This window comes from Rousettus aegyptiacus, unplaced genomic scaffold (assembly GCF_014176215.1).
Source record: "Rousettus aegyptiacus isolate mRouAeg1 unplaced genomic scaffold, mRouAeg1.p scaffold_m13_p_11, whole genome shotgun sequence".
Lineage (NCBI taxonomy): Eukaryota > Metazoa > Chordata > Mammalia > Chiroptera > Pteropodidae > Rousettus > Rousettus aegyptiacus.
The window spans coordinates 43,610,967-43,633,455 of record NW_023416286.1 but is presented as its reverse complement, the minus strand read 5'-3'; the positions used below and the strand labels follow the sequence as shown (position 1 = coordinate 43,633,455).

Genomic DNA, 22,489 nt, shown 5'->3' with positions numbered 1-22,489 from the left:
GACGCATGCAGGCAGATGGACCCCTTTTCTGTCCTGATAACACTATTTGGCCCTTTATAGAAAAAGTTTGCTGACTCTTGATCTATCCCATGGTCTAGGCCTCTTTTTTCAGAGTACAATCTGTACAACTGACTATTGTGTCTTTGAGTTAAGAAGGAGAGGAGGTGAGGATGATTTCCATGTTTATGCATTAGAGCAGCGGTCTGCAAACTTTTTGACACTAGGGACTGGTGCTCCTGTGAGAATAGTGATGTTAGCGCTGGAGAGAGGCTGCAGATATGGATGAAGCTTCGCTCACTCGCTTCTCACCTCCTGCTGTGTGGCCCAGTTCCTAACAGGCCACAGACCGGTACCACATGACCTGGGGATTTGGGACCCCTGCGTTAGAGAACTAAATGAATTGCTGAGAACACAAATTGAAACACAAATGCAAGTAGAAGTCAAAGAGAGAGCATAAAGATGGGGAATTTCTTTTTAGATATACACAGCCTTTTAAAATGTCTGTGGAATGTCAAAATATGACTGTATACTGGGAAGTTGAACATACTGAGAATTGCTGTTAGAAATATACAACTGGGAAGCATAACTGTATAAATGACTTCTCATTGTGGTTAAAACCACAAGAATGCAAAAGGTCATTCAGGCGAAGTTGCACAGGGAAAGGAGAAGGCCTCTTTTAGCACACAGGGGATATTTACAAAGCACACAGAGGAACTGAATCCAGCAATACAGATCAAAAAAGTCTTTGATAGACTTTCAGTAAGTCAAAAGTTAAGACATTAGAGAATTTCACAGAAGTAGGGACTGACTAATCATTGGAAAGTTTAAGTAAAATTACTTCCTTTGAAAAAAAAATAAACAAAAACGAGGAAGTCGCTAATATGTATCAGTCTTTTAAAACACATGGCACGTCAGGGTCATGGAAGCAGGGTTTAAATTTTAGTGTGTTCAGGAAGTAAGAAAAGGAGACAAAAAATGTAAATTAAGTTTTTCAGAGAGCCATAAGCCATTAGCAAAAGGAAAATTTGTGTTTGAGAAATATTTCCATTCAAGAATTAGAAACGTAAGCCATTTATAGTCTGCTGTTGTAAGAGGGAGAGGTTAAAGAGAGCAGTTGAGAATATTAGCAAGAAAAAGACAGATATTTATGGCAATTCTGAACTGGCAACTTGCTTTTTTGTCTCATCTATGTGATGCATATGTTTTATGAACAAAAGTTGAATGCAGTTACAGAGACAATGGAACATAATCTTCAAAAAAGAAAATCAAAAATGCCGAATCATAACCTTCAGAGGGTCTTTTTGTTGCAGGAAGCGACACCAGACAGAGGAAATTAGACGCTCAGACCACTCTGTTAGAGGAAGGAGAATTTAATGCCGGCAGAGAGCATGGGGCATTCAACAAGACCCCAAAGCACGATCTCCCCTTGGCTAGATTTCTTACAGCTTATATACCCTTGCAGTGTCCATGCAAGGGGCACCTGATTCCTTTGTCTGAGGTTTCATATGTGCTTCATGACTCAGGATGGGAGGGGTAGCTTTGGGTGAGGGGCTGCAAAGGGGGAGGAATTTCCAGACCACTGGTGTTACAGGTTGTTTGTTTTGTAGAACTGGTGACCTTGGCATTATCAGCACCAATATAGGATTCTTGAACAGAGAGAAGGGATCTGCTCAGTGGATTCCTATCCGAAGGCTGAGCTCCGATTGTAACATAACAAGCAGTTTTACATAGTCTTATTATTCCTACACAGATACAGAGATAAGAACATTAGTTGGATAGCAAGCTATGAATCAACAAGTGTGAGCTGGGGGACATTGCTATGGGAAAACATTTTAGCTGAAGAGCACTGAGCAGAATGAGGGGAGAGAGCAGTTTTTACCAGCTGAGTAGGTTATTTCTACAGGTCCTTTCCTTTGCATTTTTTCAGATGCCTCCTCTCCTCTCATTTTTAAGTGGGTTTTAAGAAAAGACGTAACTAAATTAGTACCTCTCTTCTTCTTCCTTTGATGCCTAGATAAATAATTCTATTTTGAGAATTACATTAAGCATCCTGGATTTCTGCTTCCAGACGTATGTAAAAATTCTTAAATACCACATTTTCTCTTAGTCAAAGGCTGCACTCTAGTCTTTAATGTTTACTTTTTCTTTCCCCTTAGAGAAATCTTTCCCATCCTCCGCTTTTTCATCTTTCCTGCTCTTTAAAAAGTTCTAATGTTTGGACTTCTCTATCACACCACCAACACAAGAAAACTGTGAGCTTTAATATCCTATGTTCAGCAACTTCAGCATCCTTTGGGAATTTGTTAGAGATACAGATTCGTGGGCTCCACTTTCGACTTACTGAATCAGAAACTCAGGAGGGGTCCCAGCAATATGTTTCAGTAAGCCCTATATGTGAACCTGATGTATCCATAAGTTTGAAAACCACTGATGTGGGGACCTTGAAAGTGATCAAGAAGAGAAAGGATTTAAAGATATTTCACAAGCCATTAAAAATATACTCTTCTTTTTGGCTTTTTCACTAGACTGAAGAAAGTATTGAATTACATAAATTACTTTTTGACTGCCAGGCTTTTTAAAAAAATTGCAAAGTGGGAGGTAGGATCAGCTGATAAGTTTTTCACTAAACAGCATCCCTTTTGGTGTCAGTTACTTTAGGGATCCCAACTCCCAGGCTACAGACTGGTTCTAGGCAAGCAAGCAAAGCTTCATCTGTATTTGCAGCCACTCCCCAGCGCTAGCATCACCGCCTCAGCTCCACCTCTGATCACAGGTTTACATTCTCATAAGAGCATGAACCCTATTGTGAACTGCGCATGAAAGGGACCTAGGCTGTGCACTCCTTATGAGAATCTAATGCCCGTAATCTGAGGTGGAGCTGAGGTGTTGATGCTAGAGCTGGGGAGTGGCTGCAAATACAGATTAACATTGGCAGAGAGGTTTGACTGCTCAGAGACCATAATAAATCAATTGCTCACAGACACATATCAAAACCCTATCGGTGAGTGGCAAGTGACAATTAAGCTGCATCTGGTGGCAGGCTTTATAGTGTTAAGTGGGTTGATGCACTTCAATTGTGCATTATGTCATCCATACAGAAATGCTGGCAGCTGAAAAATGTCACCTAAACTTAGCAACGTTTTGTAAGATGCCATTAAAATTATCAACCACATTAAAATACATGCCCTTAACTCACATCTGTGCACACAGCTCTGTGAGAAGATGGATGCAGAGCTTCTCTTATACACAGAAGTGAGATGGCTTTCTAAAGGTAGATCACTGGCCAGAGTTTTTAAGTTATGAGAGCCGCTTCAGAGATTTCTTTTAGAAAAAGTCACCACTGGCAGCACATTTCAGTGACACAGAATGGGCCATAAAACTTGCTTATTTGTGTGACATATTCAACCTGCATAACCAACTCAATCTGTCATTTCAGGGGAGAATGACAGCTGTGTTCAAGTCGGCAGATAAAGAGGCTTCATTTAAAGCCAAACCGGAGCTATGGGGGCTACAAGTGAACATTGGGGTTTTTGACATGTTTCAAACATTACCAGAGATTTTGAAAGAGACTGAGCCAGGGCCTTTTTTTCTCCCAGCTGGTGCATGATAACCCGTATCAGCTTTCCAAAGAGTTTGAGCATTACTTCCCAACCACAAATGACCCCCAAACTGGGAAGGTATGGATTCACAACCCACTTATGAATAAGCCAGGTGAATCAACTTTGTCCATGCTAGAGGAGAATCAACTGCTTGAGATCCCAAATGACGATGGCCTTAAAAGTCTTCAAATCTCCATATGTTCTAAATTAAAGTCAAGGTAGAATATCCTCAGATTGCCACAAAAGCACTGAAAAGCCTGCTTCCATCTCCAACATCATATCTTTGTGAAGCAGGGTTTTCTATAGTGACAGCAACCAAAATGAGATTATGGAGTAGACTGGACACAAGCAACACACTTCGGGTGTCACCGCCTCCCATCACCCCCAGATGGGGTCATCTAGTTGCAGGAAAACAAGCTCAGGGCTCCCACTGATTCTGCATTATGGCGAGTTGTATAATCATTTCATTATCTATTACAATGTAATAAAAATAGAAATAAAGTGTGCAACAAATGTAATGTTCTTGAATCATCCCCAAATTATCCCCACAACTCCCATGGAAAAATTGCGTTCCACAAAACCAGTCCCTGGTGCCAAAAAGTTTGGGGACCACTGAGTTACTTTATATATATCACATTTGTTGTAAAACTTGTATAGTAGTGTAATAGTCTATTAATAAATATCGCTAATTGCTTATAATTTTTCACTATTATGAACAAGTCTGAAACCATTATCCTTATATATGTATTTTCAAAGTATCCTAATTCTTATCTTCCCAACTAACAATGATGACCCTTGAAAGTTTCTTATGTGGTTTTCCAGAAATTTTATACACTATCGTCTTATAGTTTAAATTTACATTTCTAAGATTATCAATAAGTCTAAATGTCTTTTCATATGTTTTGGTCATTAAATTTTGTGTGAGTGTGTGAAACAGCCATTCATAACAGGGTAGTCAAATGAACCAACATTTTCACTTATGCATCTTACAAAACATGCTTAGGAAGTTATTCCTATCCCAACATGATTTCTTTTAGAGTACTTTTAGTTTTATTGTTGATGCTTACAATCTTAATCGACCTACATGTGTGTTGTCTATGCTATGAGTTGGGACATATGTTCTCATTATTTCCATTTTTAAATAGAGGAAGTTAAAGCGCAGGGAGACTGGATGACCCTCCCAAGTTTACACATTTAATCAGTGACCAAGTCAAACCTCTTCTGACTCAAAGTTCGGTGTGCTTTCCAATACCGCCTCAGAGTAAACACACAGAGAATGATGAGGATGAGAGCAGGGAAGATGGGGGGGTGGTGCAAGGGGATCGGAAATTGAAAGACAGTTTTCAAGTTTTTCTTCCCCTCATTTTAATAATCAGGAGACCCAGAAGTGGGATGGACAAAAGTAATAAAATATGTGACTTTTCTTTCTTTCTAAAAAACAGTTTCCAATGTCATGTTATCTTTTTGTAGACTTACATCTTTCAAACTGTAATTTTCAAAATGTTAAAAAAAATAACTCATGCCAATATAGAACATGTGTCCAAAATACATTTTGTTAATGAGAAAATCAGCAGGATGGTAAAGTTTTATCAAAAGGACTTGATAAACTGAATGTTTACAGAGTTTTGGAAAAAGAATCAAATTGCTAGGGTAAACACATAATTGGTTACTGTCCTATAGAACATGCTTTAGGGTTATATTTTCTACACAATGAAAACAATTTATAACTTTTGCGTAAAAATGTACAAGTTAATATGCAGCTTCAGAGATTGGGCCATAACCAGTAGTAAGTACCATGTCATCCCTTAAATGACTAAATAATCCTAAAGTGAGACTGTTAGACAGTACTCTAGGAAGGTATTGAATGAATGTACAGCCATCCTTTTGCTTTATTTTGGATAATTTTTCTCAACACATTTATAACCTAAAAGATTATAGGCTTTAAAATATTTTAAAGGAATAATAAACACCCTGTTAGGTTAACACTGGTTAAATCAACTAAAATGTCTGGTTAAGAATATAGCACTGAAAAGTTAAAAAGTTTGAGTAAAAATAAACCATGCAAATTTCAACAAAGAAAAGTTGGGTGACAACATGAATATCGTAAAAAATAGAATTTAAACTCTCAGACAGATTGGAATTTGAAACACATGGTTTGAATGAAATAAAGACAAGTGTCAGCAGAAAGAGGTCAGCGCGACATTACAGCAATGTGAAGTGAGGTGAAAGAGATATTGATGACTTTGAAGAGATAGGTGAGGAGCATGAGAGATCTTGTAGGTGACACTAAAACATTTAAAATTTTGTTCTAAAGAGCAATTGGAGAATTCTAAAGAGCAAAGCACCATGGCTTAATTTTTATTTTGAAGAGTCACTCTGACTGCTGTGCAGAGAGTGTTTTATAGCTGGGTAAGCATAAAATAAGAAGACAAGGTAGGAGCAATAATCCAGAGGAGACATGATGGTTGATTGAATTAGGATAATAACAGATAAAGGTGGACAGTTAGGGGGTATATTTCAGAGAAAGGGCTGAATTTATTATTATCAAATGAATCATTTGTGAATACTGAAGATTATTGAGAAGTTTAGATGAAAAAGAGTATAGTTAAGGTTAATACAAGGTCTAGGTCAAAGTGAGCACTAGCTAAATGGTAATCACTATTATTATATTATTACATATTATAAGGAGACTATAACAGGAAATAAAAACTCAATTCTCAATAAAATGTAAGAGAGTGGTATAAATAAGTTTTGCTAATACATTTAGAAATTTGAGTTGATCTTCATTTCAATTTAAAAAGATCACTTTTTTTTTGTACAGAAGAAAACCTAAATAAACCAATAAGCATGGAGAAAATGGAAAATGTAATTCAAAATTTATCTCCTAAAATTTCTCCAGTCTCAAGAATTATGATATGTTATCTATCGGAGAGAGTGTCACCTTTTTTGACCTCTCTCTCCAGCTAGAATGAGAGTTCAGTCATTTCTCATGATACACTCTGGACAGATATTAAAAACTATAACTTTTAATTGGCATCAAATTAATAAGCCCATGAAGGATCACAAATTTTTTGTTTTGGTCTCAACATTTTCTTCAGTATGGGAGTACAGAGTTCACACTGGTCTTTTTCACATCTGTATCCTAAGCATCTACCTAAGAACCCTTAAACATAGAAAGTAGTAAAAATATTCATTACATTGAAACAATAAATAAAATACAAGAAAAAAATGATAAAATAGTAAATCAGCAGAGGGTAATTTGACTCTAGAGGGTAATTTGACTCTAGAGGCTAGAATAAAAGATGGGGAAGGGTTTTAAACAATTGTTCTCAAAATTAGCTAGTGATTACAAGTTATTTTTAGGACAAGACAGGGAATTTTAGTGCAGATAACTTGATGTGAATTAAAGCATCAAAGGTAGAATAGACATAGAAGTTTTATGTATCAGATAAGAATTAGGATACTTTGTTTTATATATAAAGAGAGGAAATTGAAATTAACCAAAATGTCTAATGCCATTTAAATTTCAGTGTTATACCATACAAATTAGAATTGATGCAACCATTAAAATTGTTTTATTAAGACTAATTAATTTCAGGCAAAAGTTTATAGTATTGAGTTTAAAATACTAAATATAGATTCAGATATGCAATATGATTACGACTTAACAACTCTGCAAACACACACACACATAAATACATACTCAGATGTACATGCTCTTAGATAAATTGCCTCCAAACATTGAAGGTATTTTGATTTTATGTTGGAGCAATGAATAATCAGTTTTATATTTTTAAATGCTTCCAACTTTTATTTATATACTTTTATTAATTTAGAAATAAAATAGCCACAGTTAGAATAGTTTTCCTAAAAATATTGTGGCTAATGATGAGCCACCATAGTTTGGTAGTCTTCCAATTTCTAAATATTAATAATAAAATAAATAACCAGTAAAGAGAAATGTGAAGTAAGATTTCAAACAATGGTATGTCAATTTATGGAACTCATTAACCTGAAATTACATGTAATTCTCAGAGTTTTATCAATAGAGCTGTCAGATTTATTAAAAACAATTGAGTGATATTTATGATAATCATGTTTCAAAATCAAGGACACAGTGTGATAAGTATTGATGTAATTATGATATGAAATAGGATATAATATTCTACTTCAAATTGGCCATGATTTTGAAAATCTGGGCTGTATGCTCATAAGTTATCCTGTCGTCAGTAAGACCCAGGGTTGGGCTGGCCTGGCCTAGTATTAAGTTCTAAACTCATATTGGGGAGGCAGAATTATAAGGGACTTTTCAGTAGTAGTAATATCTAACTTTTATTAATTTCTTACTTTGATACTATGTCCCTGAAGTATGCTTACATAAGGAAAAGAAGGTTCAAAGAGATTAAATATGACTTGTTAGCTTTAAAACTGATAAGCCATTTAGCTGGAATCCAAACTCAAATCAGTATGACTAATATAGAGTCTACTTATGGCATTAATCAGAATTTGTCATATTGACTAACTAGAGGAATATATAAAATTGTTCTAAAGGAAGAATTCTCATGAATCCAGAGAATAACTTCCCAAGGATTCAAAGACCTCTGTTGAAGAAAAATGAAAGAAAGAACTTAAATTGTATGGAAAGGTCTTTGAATTGCAAGTTATCACAGCAACATAAGATTTTTGTTTTTATACCTAGCCATATGCACTCTCCTTCTAGCAGCTGGAATCCACTGCTTCTACCCAATACTTTGAATTTCTGCAAGAGAATATATATGTATTTGTTTTTTTCCTAGTTGGTCGCTTGATAGCAGTAAAGAATAAAGTTCCTCATGTGCCCATGACTATTTTCACCAGTCCTTTTCTTCTGCTCCATGGCACATTTAAAATTTCCTATTACTTCGTTTTTGCATTTCAACTGCTTCCAAGTCCTTCTCAGCATCTCTCATAGCCATGGCACCTTTACAGCCACAGCCAGCCTCTCAAGTGGAGCTTCCCCCTGCCCCATCTCTCATTTGGACCTGCACTGTTCTTTATGTATTATGTTGTTTTTAAATACTGAGCCACTTAAGCTAAAGGTTCTGAATTAACTGTTCTGGGTGAGGCTCTGACATCAGTATTTTTTAGAGCTCCCCAACTAATTGTGGTGTACAGGCCAGGAACAACTGCCCTCACTCACCTTGCGCTTAACATTCTGCTAGGAAAATATTCAATGCCCATTGTATCATGTCATTTACCAGATGTGTGAAATCCAAATTCCTGAGTCTAACTTTCGATCTTTCTCTATTCTACTCCACTCTAATCTCCTGCTATAATCTATTTGGCATCTCCTTTCCTCCAAAGTTAATTTCCTCATATTATTTATATCTAAAGAAAAATTTCTTCCCCACCACAACCTAAACACACTCACACACACACACACACACACACACACACACACACACACACACACACACACACACACACACACACACACACACCACATAATCTGGCAAAAGTTTTTTGTGGCATATTTATGAACACGAGTCTGAGAGGTATACATTTTCCACACTGAAACATTGGCCCCTGGAAATGTTTGAGAGTGTTTAACAGTGGGGTAGAGTATTTGAAACTATGTTAGCCCCTCTCTCAAACCCAGAATGTTCACTTATTCATTAACTTGACAATGTTTTCTTCACAGAGACTTTGAAGTAAATATTTGTATTAAGCAACTTAGCTTTCTGAAAGAGCATCTTTGGGCTGTCGACATGAGGAACAGCTTTCTCATTATGTACTTTAAACTAAAGGAAAGCAAAATCTTAGCAAAAACAGTGGCTAAAATTTTCCCATCTGATCAGTTACAACACTGCCATTGCTGGTAATGCTGGTGACAGAGGATCTCATGTGGAGATTCTGATGAAAACATACTCCTCCCATCTCTTCCAAGAAAGGGAAGAAAACCCAAAGTGAAACAAATCTATGATACAATAGACCCATTTTGCAGGAGAATTTTTTTCATGTGAACTTAGAAATTTCTTCTAAGGTGTATCCATCAACCAAATCACAGGACAAATATAATCTGGCTCAGTACATCACAAACACTTAATGTTGTTATTGTTTTTCATCTTTTTTTTAAACTTATGAAAAGAAGAACAACAAAGAGGGGTACTCAGTAATTGTGACTCTACTCAATGTTTATAATATTTTTCCTCAGTTCGCTGTACATATTTAATCTCAATAAGAGCATGTTGGCCTATAGATCTTTTCTTCCTTATGAACTGAGAATGATGGGAATATTCCTGAATCAAATAACACACACAGAATGCAGTTTTTAATTAGCACTGGACTGCGGGTCAGGAGAACTGACTTCTTAGTTTTCATGCTATATCTATTAAAGGACTTTTATGCTCCATAGCAATTCAGTGGGCGGGTGTGGCACTAGGTATCCATTAAGTAGATGTGGAAGCTGAGGGTCAGGTAATACTGTGATTCACTTAAGGACCCAAAAGATAGTAAACATTAGTCAGGGTGACTGATGCATTCTGCAACGTCCAGGACTTTCCTGATTTAGCACAGAAAATCCCACATCTTGGGAACACTTTTAGCTTCTAATAAATGGAGCCTCTTGGTGACCCTAGTACCAGAGTCAGAGAATATAGTCCAGTACTGTGGGCTACAATTCCACTCTGCATAATATCCTTAAGTTATTACTTTTGATGCTCAAGTTACTTGCAGATTTGTGACTTGGTCTCACAACAGCACTACAAGAGAGCTTCTGAGGCCAGTGAATAATTCTATCTTCACTGGTACTCCTCTAACAACACTCAGAAGTAGATAAGCATCAGACTAGGTATTCAATAAAGATTCATTGAACTCCAGACCATTCTTTAATCACAGTTAAATGGCATATTAGGCCTATGGAGGAAAAAAATAGATCTAATAAGTTATCACAATGATGATAATGTTGGATCCCTAGATTTTAACTAAGTGGCCTTGGCCTTTATTTACGATATAGTAGAAAAAAAGATGTCGTGAATCCTGAGTACTAGTTCTGCTTTTGTCACTAATGACTTTGGGCAAGCCACTTTCTCTGAACTTTAGCTAGTCCAAATGTAAAAGGTGGGGGTTGGTATCAAATGATTTTTATAAATTTCTACAATCACATTCAAAAAGGAAACAGTGTTGATAAGAGTTAACTAATAAAATAAAATTATATTACAGATTGAATCTTAAGTAGAATTAAGATATAGGTATCTTTTCATTCTCAAGGTTTCCTTCCTCTTCTCTGTGAATATCTAATCCTTCCTACCAATCCCGAAAACATCCAAGGTTCTTTGTGTTTTCTTTTCTCTCCCACTAGCAAGTCAACAAAAAAAAAAAAACTGATTTGTCCATATAATTGATCTCTAAGTTCTGTATTATTGATTTTTTCATAAGTTTACTGAACTGACAATCTATTATAAAAACCTGGCATTAAAACATTCCTTTTGAACTATCTTCTGCTGTAGCTATCACTTCTCTTTTGTTGATAATTATGCTTTGCATTATTTCTAGCACATCTCTCAGGCCAACTCTTGGTATTTGTATCTCATCTCTCTTAACAGTTACATAAATTAAACAAACAAGCAAACTAATTAGCATCTCAAGAAACCTATTCTGACCTGATCAAAGGCTCTGTCTTTACCAGAGGATTTGGAAGAAGAAAGCCATAATCTTCGGAAATGTGAAATCTTTGTAAAGGCAGTACAGGTGTTGTCTCTAAATTCTGACTTTGAAGTTCCATAATTTTGTTTGAAGTCTCTGCACTGAAGTTGCTACTGAAGAGACAACTGCTCCAAATAAATCAGAGATCCAGGTTAAAAGAGCTTCAAAATAGCACCTTTTCATAGCACAGTGTCTCAGCAGCAGCGGAGAAGCTTGGCCTGAGGTTGAATTCCAGACTGCCAAGGACTTTCTCTGACACCAGGTTGAGTAAACAATTAAAGACTGCTTATTAAAATGAACAGGCAAACAAAATCACCTCAGAAAAAAATCTCTCTCTCTCTCTCTCTCTCTCTCTCTCTCTTTCTCTCTCTCTTTTTTATAGGTATGTAGTATGAGAAGATTGGTTTTAAATAAACCCAGAGATAAATCTATTCTACTTTGGAAAAGTGGGGAATGAACCAGACCTTTGGTTTAATGGCTGATTGCAAATACTCTGATAGGAATCTGATTCAGGATGAACTTTGACAACTGAGTCTTTATCCCAAAGGAGTAAACTATTTAAACCAGAAGTTAGTTACATGTAGATAGATATTTCAGTGATTGATGGTGAGTAGGGTAGAGAGGAGGACTCTAAATGTATATCAGAACCTCAGAAATGTTCTGTATGTAGTTTGAGAATATATTCTCAGGTTATAATTGCTTTGATTTACTTTAAGAAATAACATTTCATAATTTTAAAAATTTTCAGTCACATTAAAGGAAAATATATAAGTTTAACAAATGAGGTAGTAGATACCAACTAACTTGAGAAGAGCCTGATGGATTATCCTATTTTACCCTTTACTTTTATCAAACATGTTTTGAGAACCTACCACTAAGATGAGTGATTTTACCTATGAAGTAGGTATCACCAGATCCATTTTACAAATTAGTTAACTGAAGCATGCTCCTGCGTGTAACCCTGTCCATTGTCACTCTACTCATTAATAGCAGAGTGAGGACTAGAGCTGAGGTTTCTTGATTTCCAAGCCATTGATCTGTTCACCAGATCAGGCTGCCAGGCTGTCTGTCAAAGATGCCATCATGGTTGAATTCACTTTAATATGCAGCAGTAAGTTCCAGGCCATAGATTTATATTATGCGAGTTCTGAAGACTCTGCCTTTTGCCCACTGGATCCTGAACTTAGGTGATAAGGTTGTAAATCAATCTATTTGGAAGTTAATTTATCTATCTCCATCTTCTCCTTCCTCTCATTCTTTAAGTTAAATGAAAAAGCTGAGAGCAAGAAGTGCTCTGATAATTCATTTAAAAGTTCTCAAAGAAGGTTCAGTTTTGACAGTTGCATGCCAAAAGTAACCTAATTAATTTACGGTTCATCAGACACCTAACAGCCATCCTCTGTTATCTATTTCTCCTTAACCTAATATCCATCCAGTCCCCACGTTCAATTTCTGACGCCTCCTAAATGTAATTCCTCAAACTTGGTATGTTTAATCACCTTCTTCTTTCCTTCAACTTCAGATAAAAAAATGACCCAGTTATTTTTGTTTATGGTAGTCATATTATTTTTTAATCCACTGCTTCTGCGCTCCCTCAAGAATTTATTATAACATTATAAAAGCATAGAATCATAAAATAACAGAAATGAACATTATAAATTAGTTCAATGTCCTTATTAAACATATGAAAAACCTGAGATTTACGGGGGGTGAAACGACTTATGAAATGCCATTCTGGGAGTCTGCATCAGCATCAGACTAGAATTCTGACTCACTTCCTCTGAGCCAAGAACTTCTCCACTGTTAACTCAGCCAGGCCAACTTACATAAGCATGAATCTATATTAGCTATACGTTTTTTTAAGAAATGGGAGACAAAAGTGAGAATTTTAATTCTGAGCCTCTGTTTCCATATCTGTAGGAAATAGAAATGTTTATCTAAGACATTTTGTGATGAATAAATGAGAAAACATAAGTGAAGCACTTTCCAGATAACAGTAAATGCTACTTTTCTCATGTTCTTTCTCCCTCATTCTGGATATCCCTTTTAAATATGATTTTCTGGTTTTCTTTCCTATCATTCTGACTATATTTTTTCTTTTTCAGTTACTGACTCATTTTTTCTCTTTTAGCCATGAACATGTAAATATTTGCAGTGTTATTATAACCATTTCTCTACCTCAGTGTACTTATTCTATCCATCAATTCTATGCCCATATTCCCAAGTTGGCATATTTAGTTTTGACTTTTTTTATTCCAAAGTTTAGATCCATGGTACTTGTGGGTCAGTGTTCATCTCAGGTCCTACCTTTCAAGAGCTCCTCACTGTAAATTAAATAAAGTTCAAATTTCCTTGGCCTGGCATTCAAGGATGCTCATCACCTGGCCCTCAAGTACCTCTTTAGCTATGCAAAATTCTACAATCACCTTGCACCTCACATCACATTTTCAGTTCTAACAGATTTGATTCTTATTAATATATTTGTCTCGCCTTGTCTGTTGGATTGTAAGCTCCTTGAAGAACCCATATCTAACCCAAGTTTGTCTATTTTTTTAGTGATAAGTTCAGTATCTGGAGCTCAGTAAATGTTTGTTAAATGAATAATCTGACAGAGTCTTATCGTGGACCTTATAATTTAGAACTGGGGTCTTAATGCCAGATAGAAGTTTGTGCTAGTCTCTGTGCTCTACTGTAGTCCCCACCCCTGCAGTAAGGAACATAGTGGACGCACCCTCCATGAAGCTCTGCTTTGTATCTTCTTTACCAAGAGGAGGCTCGTTAAACATAATTGTGCCCAGAAACTTTCTCTTTTTCCAGTGGGGCTTGGAGTTTGAAAATTCTGGTTTCTATGATTCGCTTTCCCATGAATCACGGCAGTATCACAGCAAGGGCTTCATTTCTCTTAGACTGGGCATTAGGGCCTTTTGGAAATGGATCAGAGAAAATTTAGAAAAGGGAGAAAAACATCATAATTGAAATTTTTAGCAACCATTTTTGTGTTTACTGGTGACAGCATTAAGTATAGTGTTTTAGTTTCAAATTGATGAAGTCTCAAATCTGAATCAGCAAAAGCAATCAGCACAAACAGTGCTTGTATACTGAGACTATTATTGTACAGCTTATTAATTACTTCTTTGTTCATAAATTCAATGGGACTTCCTACTCCTTTTCTTGATTAACTATTCAGGCATCTGGTGGTTGGCCTACTTCTTCTTCTTCTTTTTTTTTTTTTTACCCTCTTTTTTCCTCTTGGCTTCTCCTATGACATCTATTCCTTCTTGTTTGATTGTACTTAATAATAATAATAAAAAAACTCACTGATTTTTCTTCTGTGCTAAGTTCTATAGTAAGCATCTTCCATGATGTATTTCATTTAACCCTCATAGTAGCCCTGTAAGTTAAGTACTATTATTATTATTCCCATCATTCAGTTGCGAAAACTGCAGCTTGGAAAAGTTAAGTAAAAATCTAAAGTTGTATATTTTTTAAGTGATAAAGTCAGAACTGGAGCACAATCTGACTTTAAACTCATTGCACTTACTCACTAGAAGCATGACTTTTTTTTGGGGGGGGGTAGGTGGGTAATTATCTCCCATTGTTCTGATTACAGTTTCCTGTTGATGGTCTCCACAGTTCAAGTTCTGACGTCCCTTTCTTCTCACTTTGCTCCCTGTCTCCAGGTGATCTCATATATTCCGAAGTGTCAACTATCTTCTCTAGACTGATGACCCCTAACATTGTTTCTATTCGAATCTCTCTTATCCTCTTCACTTGACTGTTTTATAGAGGCTTCAAATGAAATATCTTATCATATCAAACATATACTAGATACTTTCCATTAAGATAGAAACAAAGGCTTACAAAACCTCTAGCAACTAGCCCAGAGTCTTTGGTAGAGAGTCCACTACCTAGTAACAGGTCCAATCTGCACTTATCACTTATTTCCTCATAATGAGAACAAAGCTCATTTTCCTTATCTATTCCATGTCTTGGTGAATAATATCTCTCAGAATTGGCAATATAATTTAAGGGGTCTAGTGAAGAATGAAAATATAAGTACCCTGCTTAAAAATATTATTTCAAGACACTGATAATAGAGCATTAAGCCAAATATGGGGCTCTTCTGTATGCAAGACCTTATGTGACTGCATAGGTTGAATGTCCATGAAACTGGCCCTAGTACCTCTGTTACCGTAGTTGATCAGTTAGATTTCTAGAAGTCATCTCTCCATTACACCCAACAGAACACCAAGCTTGCCAGTCCTACTGCCTTCGTATTTCTCTTATTTCCCTTTATCTCCAATCCCAGTGGCATTGTTTTCAATCTTTTACATTTACTATTAGAATATTATGTCACAATAAAACCCTAACTCATCTCTCTGCCTCAAATTCAAACCCATAAAAACTGGCAACATTTTAGACATGAATTACTTTTACAATCTTCAAACTCATCTCCCTCTTTATTATTACTTCTCATCTTATCCTGCTCCTGTAATTTTTCTAACTACTGCCAGAGTCATTTAAATATTTATTTACTATGGACAGCTTTTCATTTGTATATTATTTGAATATGCAAATATAACAAAGACATTTCTCTGCTTAAAATCTTTCCTTTTGTTTTCAAAGTAATTTGAAATCACTTCGATGCATGATTTAGCTTCAATGACCTATCACTCTTAATTCTTTCATGCTTCAGTTGTACTACCTCAAATACATAATGCTTATGCTGCCATTTTTTGCACACTCTTCTTTTCCCCTGGAATTTTCTAAACTTTCTTCCCTTTGCATATATACTAATTATCCTTTAAATTTTCTCTAGTTATTACCTATTATTTGTTTATTATTACCACATCCCTTTCCAGTACCAGTCTTTCCTTCCCTATTTTGTCCAGGCAAAACCCCATTCTCCCTCTGCTGCTCTCTAGTCTGGATTAGGGACTACTGCTCTTTGCTCCTATACTCCTATGATTGACTCATAGAGTTGGGAGGCACCTTAAAAATGAACTATTTATCTCTGATCATTTTAGATGTGCAAAAACAGACAAGAGAGGTTAATGGAATTATCTGAGGTTATATAGCAGTTTTCTTTTTAATAGACTATTTTTTTTTTTTTGAACAGTTTTAGTCTCACAGCAGAATTAAGCAGAAAGTACAGAGAGTTCCCATAAATCTCCCAGCTTGGCGCAGCTTGGCCCAGATCCCATTCAGGCACAGCTTCTAGAGCCAGAGTGGTGCCCTCGTGACAATCAATGTACCTACATGGACATATCATTATCATACAATGTCCATAATTCACTTTAGATTTTACTCCAGGTGTTATACATCCTATGGGTTTTGGCAAACGTATAATGATGTGTATCCACCATTATAGTGTTGTACAGAACAGTTTCACTGCCCTAAAAATCCTCTGTGCTTCACCTATTATTCATTGCTCCCTCTCCCCTAACCTCTGGCAGTCACTGATCATTTTACTGTCTCCCTGGTTTTCCCTTTTCCAGAATGTCATATAGTTGGAATTATATAGCATGTAGCCTTTTCAGATTGACTTCGTTCACTTACTAATATGCATGTTAGGTGACTACATGTCTTATTATGGTTTGATCCCTCATATATATTTTTTTTAAACAGTGAATAATAGTCCGTTGTCAGGATGTACCTAAGTTTACTCATTCACCTACTGAAGGGGCTATTAATTGGTACCAAGTTTTGACAATTATAAATAAAGTTGCAATAAATATCCAACATAGGTTTTTGTGTAGACATAAGTTTTAATTTCCTCTTTTCAAATTATGGATTCCAGTGCTAAATGTAGTAACTCATGTTAGCATGGACCACACATATTTGTGTCCTTTTTCAAGCTATTGACTTTACTTTCTTCTTTTACACACTTTCAGTGTGTAAAATTTCTGTTTTTCAACCACCTACCTTAAATCTTCTCTTTTAAGTATTTTTGCCCCATAATAAAATCAGACCTCAAAATTAACACTGGTTAATTTTCCATCAAAATGCACTTATGGCACCTTGGAAAAATAGATGTTTTTTAGAGACTTAGATCTTACAAATCTATTTCCTCCAATATTTTTCTTGTAAATTGTCAGGTCTGTACCTACTGCCAGTAGGTACGAGCGCATTCTATCAATAAGAGAAAAAAATCTTTTCCATCATTTGGATAATAAGTAGTAATCATATTTCTATCACTAGACATATGAACAACTCCGTTAGCTACTCCACACACACTTCCTCTGAATAAAGTATGTTCACCACTGTCTTTTTGGTGTTTAGTCTGATTGATTTTAACTTGTGGATAGTTAAAGGATATGTAATGGCTCACATTGTACTTCTGATATGCCAATGGTGGCTCCACACCTTTTTTTGCTTTATTCTAAAAAAAAAAAAAAAAAAAAGGTTAGTATTTGATAATCTGCCAATACCATTTTATTTAATGTGTTTTTGACTATGCCAATGTCAAAAAATGTCTCCTAATAGGTAATGTATAAAGCATACAGCTCATAGACCAAATACTATCTAAGTTTGTGTACTTTGAGTTGCAATTTCTAGTGTAAATATAATTAAGAGTTCCATATACAGTATAATGCTTTTTTATATTGCATTTTCAATCAAGTTGCTACCTTAAAGTGGCAATCTCGATGTTCACATTATACATGAGTAAGAAGTGAGCTCCTGGTGTAATATATGTAATGAAAATAATTATACAACATTTTTGTGATGACCTGGTGCATGAAATTTTAAGTTTTGCTTTTTGAGAAGGCTCTCATTCTGTTTAATATCTGTTCTTTTATCTATTATGGCACATAATAGATAATAGATAATACTAGGTACACATAATTGTTATCTTCAAAATAGTTATAATATTCCAATTGATAATGCACTTTCACCTCGTGTTGTACATTGTGTATCATTCCAACTTTGTTATCTCTTTCTTATTTTGACTGCAACTTCCAAACCACAGTGAGAAGACTCAGCTCTGTACACATTAGCAAATGATCTTTACCAAGCGGATTTCCAATTTTGAATTTTCCATTTCTCTTCCATGCTAGACACTATATTCCAAGCACCAACTCTGTCCTCATCAATCTCAACTCTCATTAGCCACAGCTCCCATGGCTGCAGCTCTTAGGGCAAAAAACACACCTACCAAAATGTCTCCAGGACACCTTCCAGGTCAAGGACATGCTTCTGAGCTCCGATTTTGAAAAGCTTGGGCTGGTGCCCTACATAGCAACAGTGAGAAGAAATATAGGTCTTCTTATCAACCCACTTTCACCTTTCTTGTTGTTAAAACATAATAAAAAGTCATTCATGAGTTGGGAATTTGGGGAGGAGCCCATGTTTAATACTTTGATTGTTAAGATCGAAAAAAGCAGGGAAATTTTTCTTTTGGGGGAGGTTGTACTGTGTAGTAGTTCTAAATATTCTAGAATCAAATTGTAGGGTTTAATTTTTTACTTTGCCATATACTAGCATTGTGGTTTTTACAAGTTACTGAACTCCATCAGGTCTGAGGTTCCTTAAAATTAGCTAGCACTTATCTCATAGGCTCGTTGAAGTGATTAAGTAGATTTATATATGTGAAACATTTAGAAGAGTAAGAGGTACATAGAAAAATTATTAACTGTCATTCATTTATAAATTTAAAAATTGCCTTATGAGAAGATTCCTTATATTAGATAATTCTGACATTCCTTTGAAGAATTTATATTGTTTATGTTTATGTCTTTAGTTGTATAAGGGCAAGGTGACAAGCAAACTATTATGTTTGCTTGTTTATTTAATGCTGAAAATCCAGGAGAAATTTTTGAAATTAAACTATAACAATTAATTAAACTTTAAATGCAAGCATCTAATGTTACCCCCTGTAAGCAACTTTCCTCAATCCTTCGAAGTAGAATAAATCTCCTTTTCTTGCCTCTGTAACACTTTATTTTTTAAAAATTTTTTTTCTCAATTTCATTCAATATTATTTTCATTGACATTCAATATTATTGACATTCGATATTATTTTATATTAGTTTCAGTTGTATACCATAGTGGTTAGATGTAAATACAGTTTATAAAATGATCCCCCAAATTAGTCTAGTAACATTATTTTTCTTCTTAGTCTAACAATTTGAAAGGTAATAAACCAATGGAAATACAACATAGTGTTTTGTCTGTTAGACTATAAGCTGATTAGGAGTAGTAAATGCATTTTATTACTTTTTAAATTTCAAATGACTGGAAGAGTATCCATGTGAAAGTAAGTCAAGCTGTTCTTGTGTTAATGAGTTCTTTTTCCCTAGAAGCATTCCCACAGAAGCTGGATAATTTTTTTCCTATAGTGAATTACGACCTCAATCTTTGGAACCAGATTACCTGAGTTTATTCCCTGGTTTTGCCTCTTCTTTGTTTTTTTGAACAAATTTCTTGACTTCTTCGTATCTCAGTTTCCTCATCTGTAAAATGAGGAGAATAATAGCACCTATTTCACAGAGTTGCTTTGAAGATTAAATAAGTTAATGTATAAAGACCAACTGGAGCAGTAATCAATAGAGTAAGCTCTTAATAAGAGTTTGCTCTATTGCTAGAAGTGATGAAGAGGGAGCCTTACATTGTATTGGCCATTGTGTTTGAGTTGGCAAGAAGCTTAGAAACCATCATGTGCATGTTTACTTGCCAAATTTTCAGCCTGTCATAACTTCTAACATTTTAATTATTTATTGTCAAGTGAAACAATACTATGGAAATGAGTCAATATCTTTAGCTCATGGGTGACCAGCAATAACTGCATCGCTCTCTTCACTAGCTCTTAGATGAGGGTATGAGGAGTTCAGAGCTATATAAATTAAATGATATTTTCTCTGTACCGCATAATAGTTTATTTATTATATTAGGATATAAATTACACATAAGGAATTTCAATCATTTATTGTACAAAATTTAATTATAGAAGAAAGAAACTAAATTTTCCTCATTTTGGAAAACAACATGTGGAGGAATATACTACTACAAACTTCTGATTTTACTAGGGCACAGATGGAATTAATTATTATTAATTCTATTCAATAGGATCCATAATATTAAGAATTCATTGTATCTAACTAAAACATTCTCTTATGGTAAGAGATTACCTTCATTATCTGGCAACTCTTCTCCCCCGAGAGGAGCACTCACTATGACAAGCAGAGACCACCTGGCAGAGGATGAAGAAATAGCAGTACTTCTTTAGAAACATATCTAGTATTTTCTTGTACCTCTCCCAGTCTGGAGATGAGTTAGAGGAAAATTAGAAATCTTGGTTTCTATTATTTGGACAGATAGACGAAGATAGGCTGTGAGGAACAAGTGTCCAAACTCTTTCTGGAGAACTCGAAGCTAGGTTTCAGTCTCTCTATCATCTACTATGTCATGACGTTGCCCTTGTTCCTCTCTTTTTCTACCTACCTATCCCCCATATCAGATAGATGTGATGTTCTAAATAAGAAGATATGGTTCAGGACACTGCTGAGGGGAGCAAAGATGCTCTGCATCTCAAGGTGATTCAATACTAATTAGGTAAACTCAGCTCTGGTGAAGAAACTCCTGATGTGTATGTAGCCCTGTGATGTGTAGCTGTGGAGCCAGAGTGACCAGTGTAGCAGAGAGGACAGAAAAAATCTTGACTTGGAGCCAATAAATGATCCTTAGCAATTTCTTACTTATATAGTAGTAGTACTTTATAGTTTCCTAACACTTTAGCACTATATTGCAGTCCTCACAGTTACCTTGTGAATGAGGCAGAACAAGGATTATGCTTGTTTGACAGAAACACAAAGTGTTTGCCTAAGTCACAAAGCTGATAGATATACGAACTGGAGCCCACATCTTGGTCTCCTGACCTTCAGTTTAGTGCTTTCTGAACTGCATCAGACTCTAGCACCTGGTGTTTTTTCCTAGTCATCCCTTAAAACTTACACTCATGTGCACGCACATGCATGTATTTGGTACGTATGTATATATGCATCCATATTTTTTAAATTATAAACTTACATATGGTCATTGCAGAAACACTGATTGGAGAATAAAGAAGAAAATGTATCCCATCACCGAAAAACTACTACCATTGACATTTGGTGTATTTTCTAGGGAATCAAGTGACATTTTTGCTGTGAGCGGGAAGATTCCACTTGATTTCCTTGGTTTTGGGGTGTGTTTGAGAAACAAAGTTAAAATAATTTTTAGATGTTTGACTTTAGAAGTATGTGACTACATTTTCTTCCTCAAATTTACTTGGGTGTACTAAACCCATCTCCTCAGAGGGACTTTTCATAAATTGAAAACACCTGTTAAACCTATGTAAGCATTGTGCCTTTTCTCTCCTCTCATCTATAATAGCAATTTCTGGCTAACCATGTACTCTAAGTCAAGTGAAAAAATTAGAGTTGTCAAAAGACTTAAGTTCTCTTATTTTAACTAATTGTGTGACCTAAGTTCCTTCATTCTTCTGAGCCTCAACTCTGTCATCTTTAAAATGAGTTTAGTTCATGTGATTTTTAAGTTTCTTTCCAGCCCTGACTTTTTTAGATTCCATTATTAAATAAATTCATACCAGAGTGTGAGTGCCTGATAATTTTGACCTCCTAGGAGAAATTATATCTCAAATGTGAGTTCTTGTTAACCCAGATTAATTTATTCATAAATTTACTTAACTTTTAAATATTCATGCAACAAATATTTGTTAAGTATCTGTTAAGAACTGGGGATCCAGGGGTCTGGTAAACAATAGTGTCCCTGGTATCATGAAGTTTATCATATAATGAGAATATAGACAAATAAATAGGTAATTATGAAAAAGTGTGATACTACTATAGGGAAAGTACAAGAATCTATTAGTTCTGCTTGAAGGGTAGCAGTGTGGAGTAAGTTCCATCTGGAGCAATATTTAATTGTAGTTATAAATAAAACAACTTTAGACATTATATCATATCAATTTTTATTAAATTTCAATATTATGTTCTAATTATAGTATTAGATTATAATACTTCTAATGTAATTTGTTTTTATTGTTTTCATATAAGAAATGCATAGATATTAGAAAAATTATTTAAAAATTTTTAATAATATACTATTAAAAACTTGTTACATATTAATTTGTGGACCTCACATAATGAGTGGTATTAATATATAGAGACATCTCTGTCCTGACAAAATGTACCCTTACTTGGGTTACA

At 35.3% G+C, this 22,489-nt stretch overlaps 1 protein-coding gene across 1 annotated transcript in view; it reads right to left on the bottom strand.

Annotated features, from left to right (window-relative positions):
* IDO2 (indoleamine 2,3-dioxygenase 2) overlaps positions 1–11,373 on the bottom strand; it is a 33,823-nt gene extending 22,450 nt beyond the window's left edge. The window contains 1 exon segment of the mRNA XM_036228317.1: positions 11,263–11,373. Within this exon segment, the coding sequence (XP_036084210.1) occupies positions 11,263–11,361 (99 nt within the window). The 5' untranslated portion in view covers positions 11,362–11,373.
* Between the last annotated feature and the right edge of the window lie 11,116 nt (positions 11,374–22,489).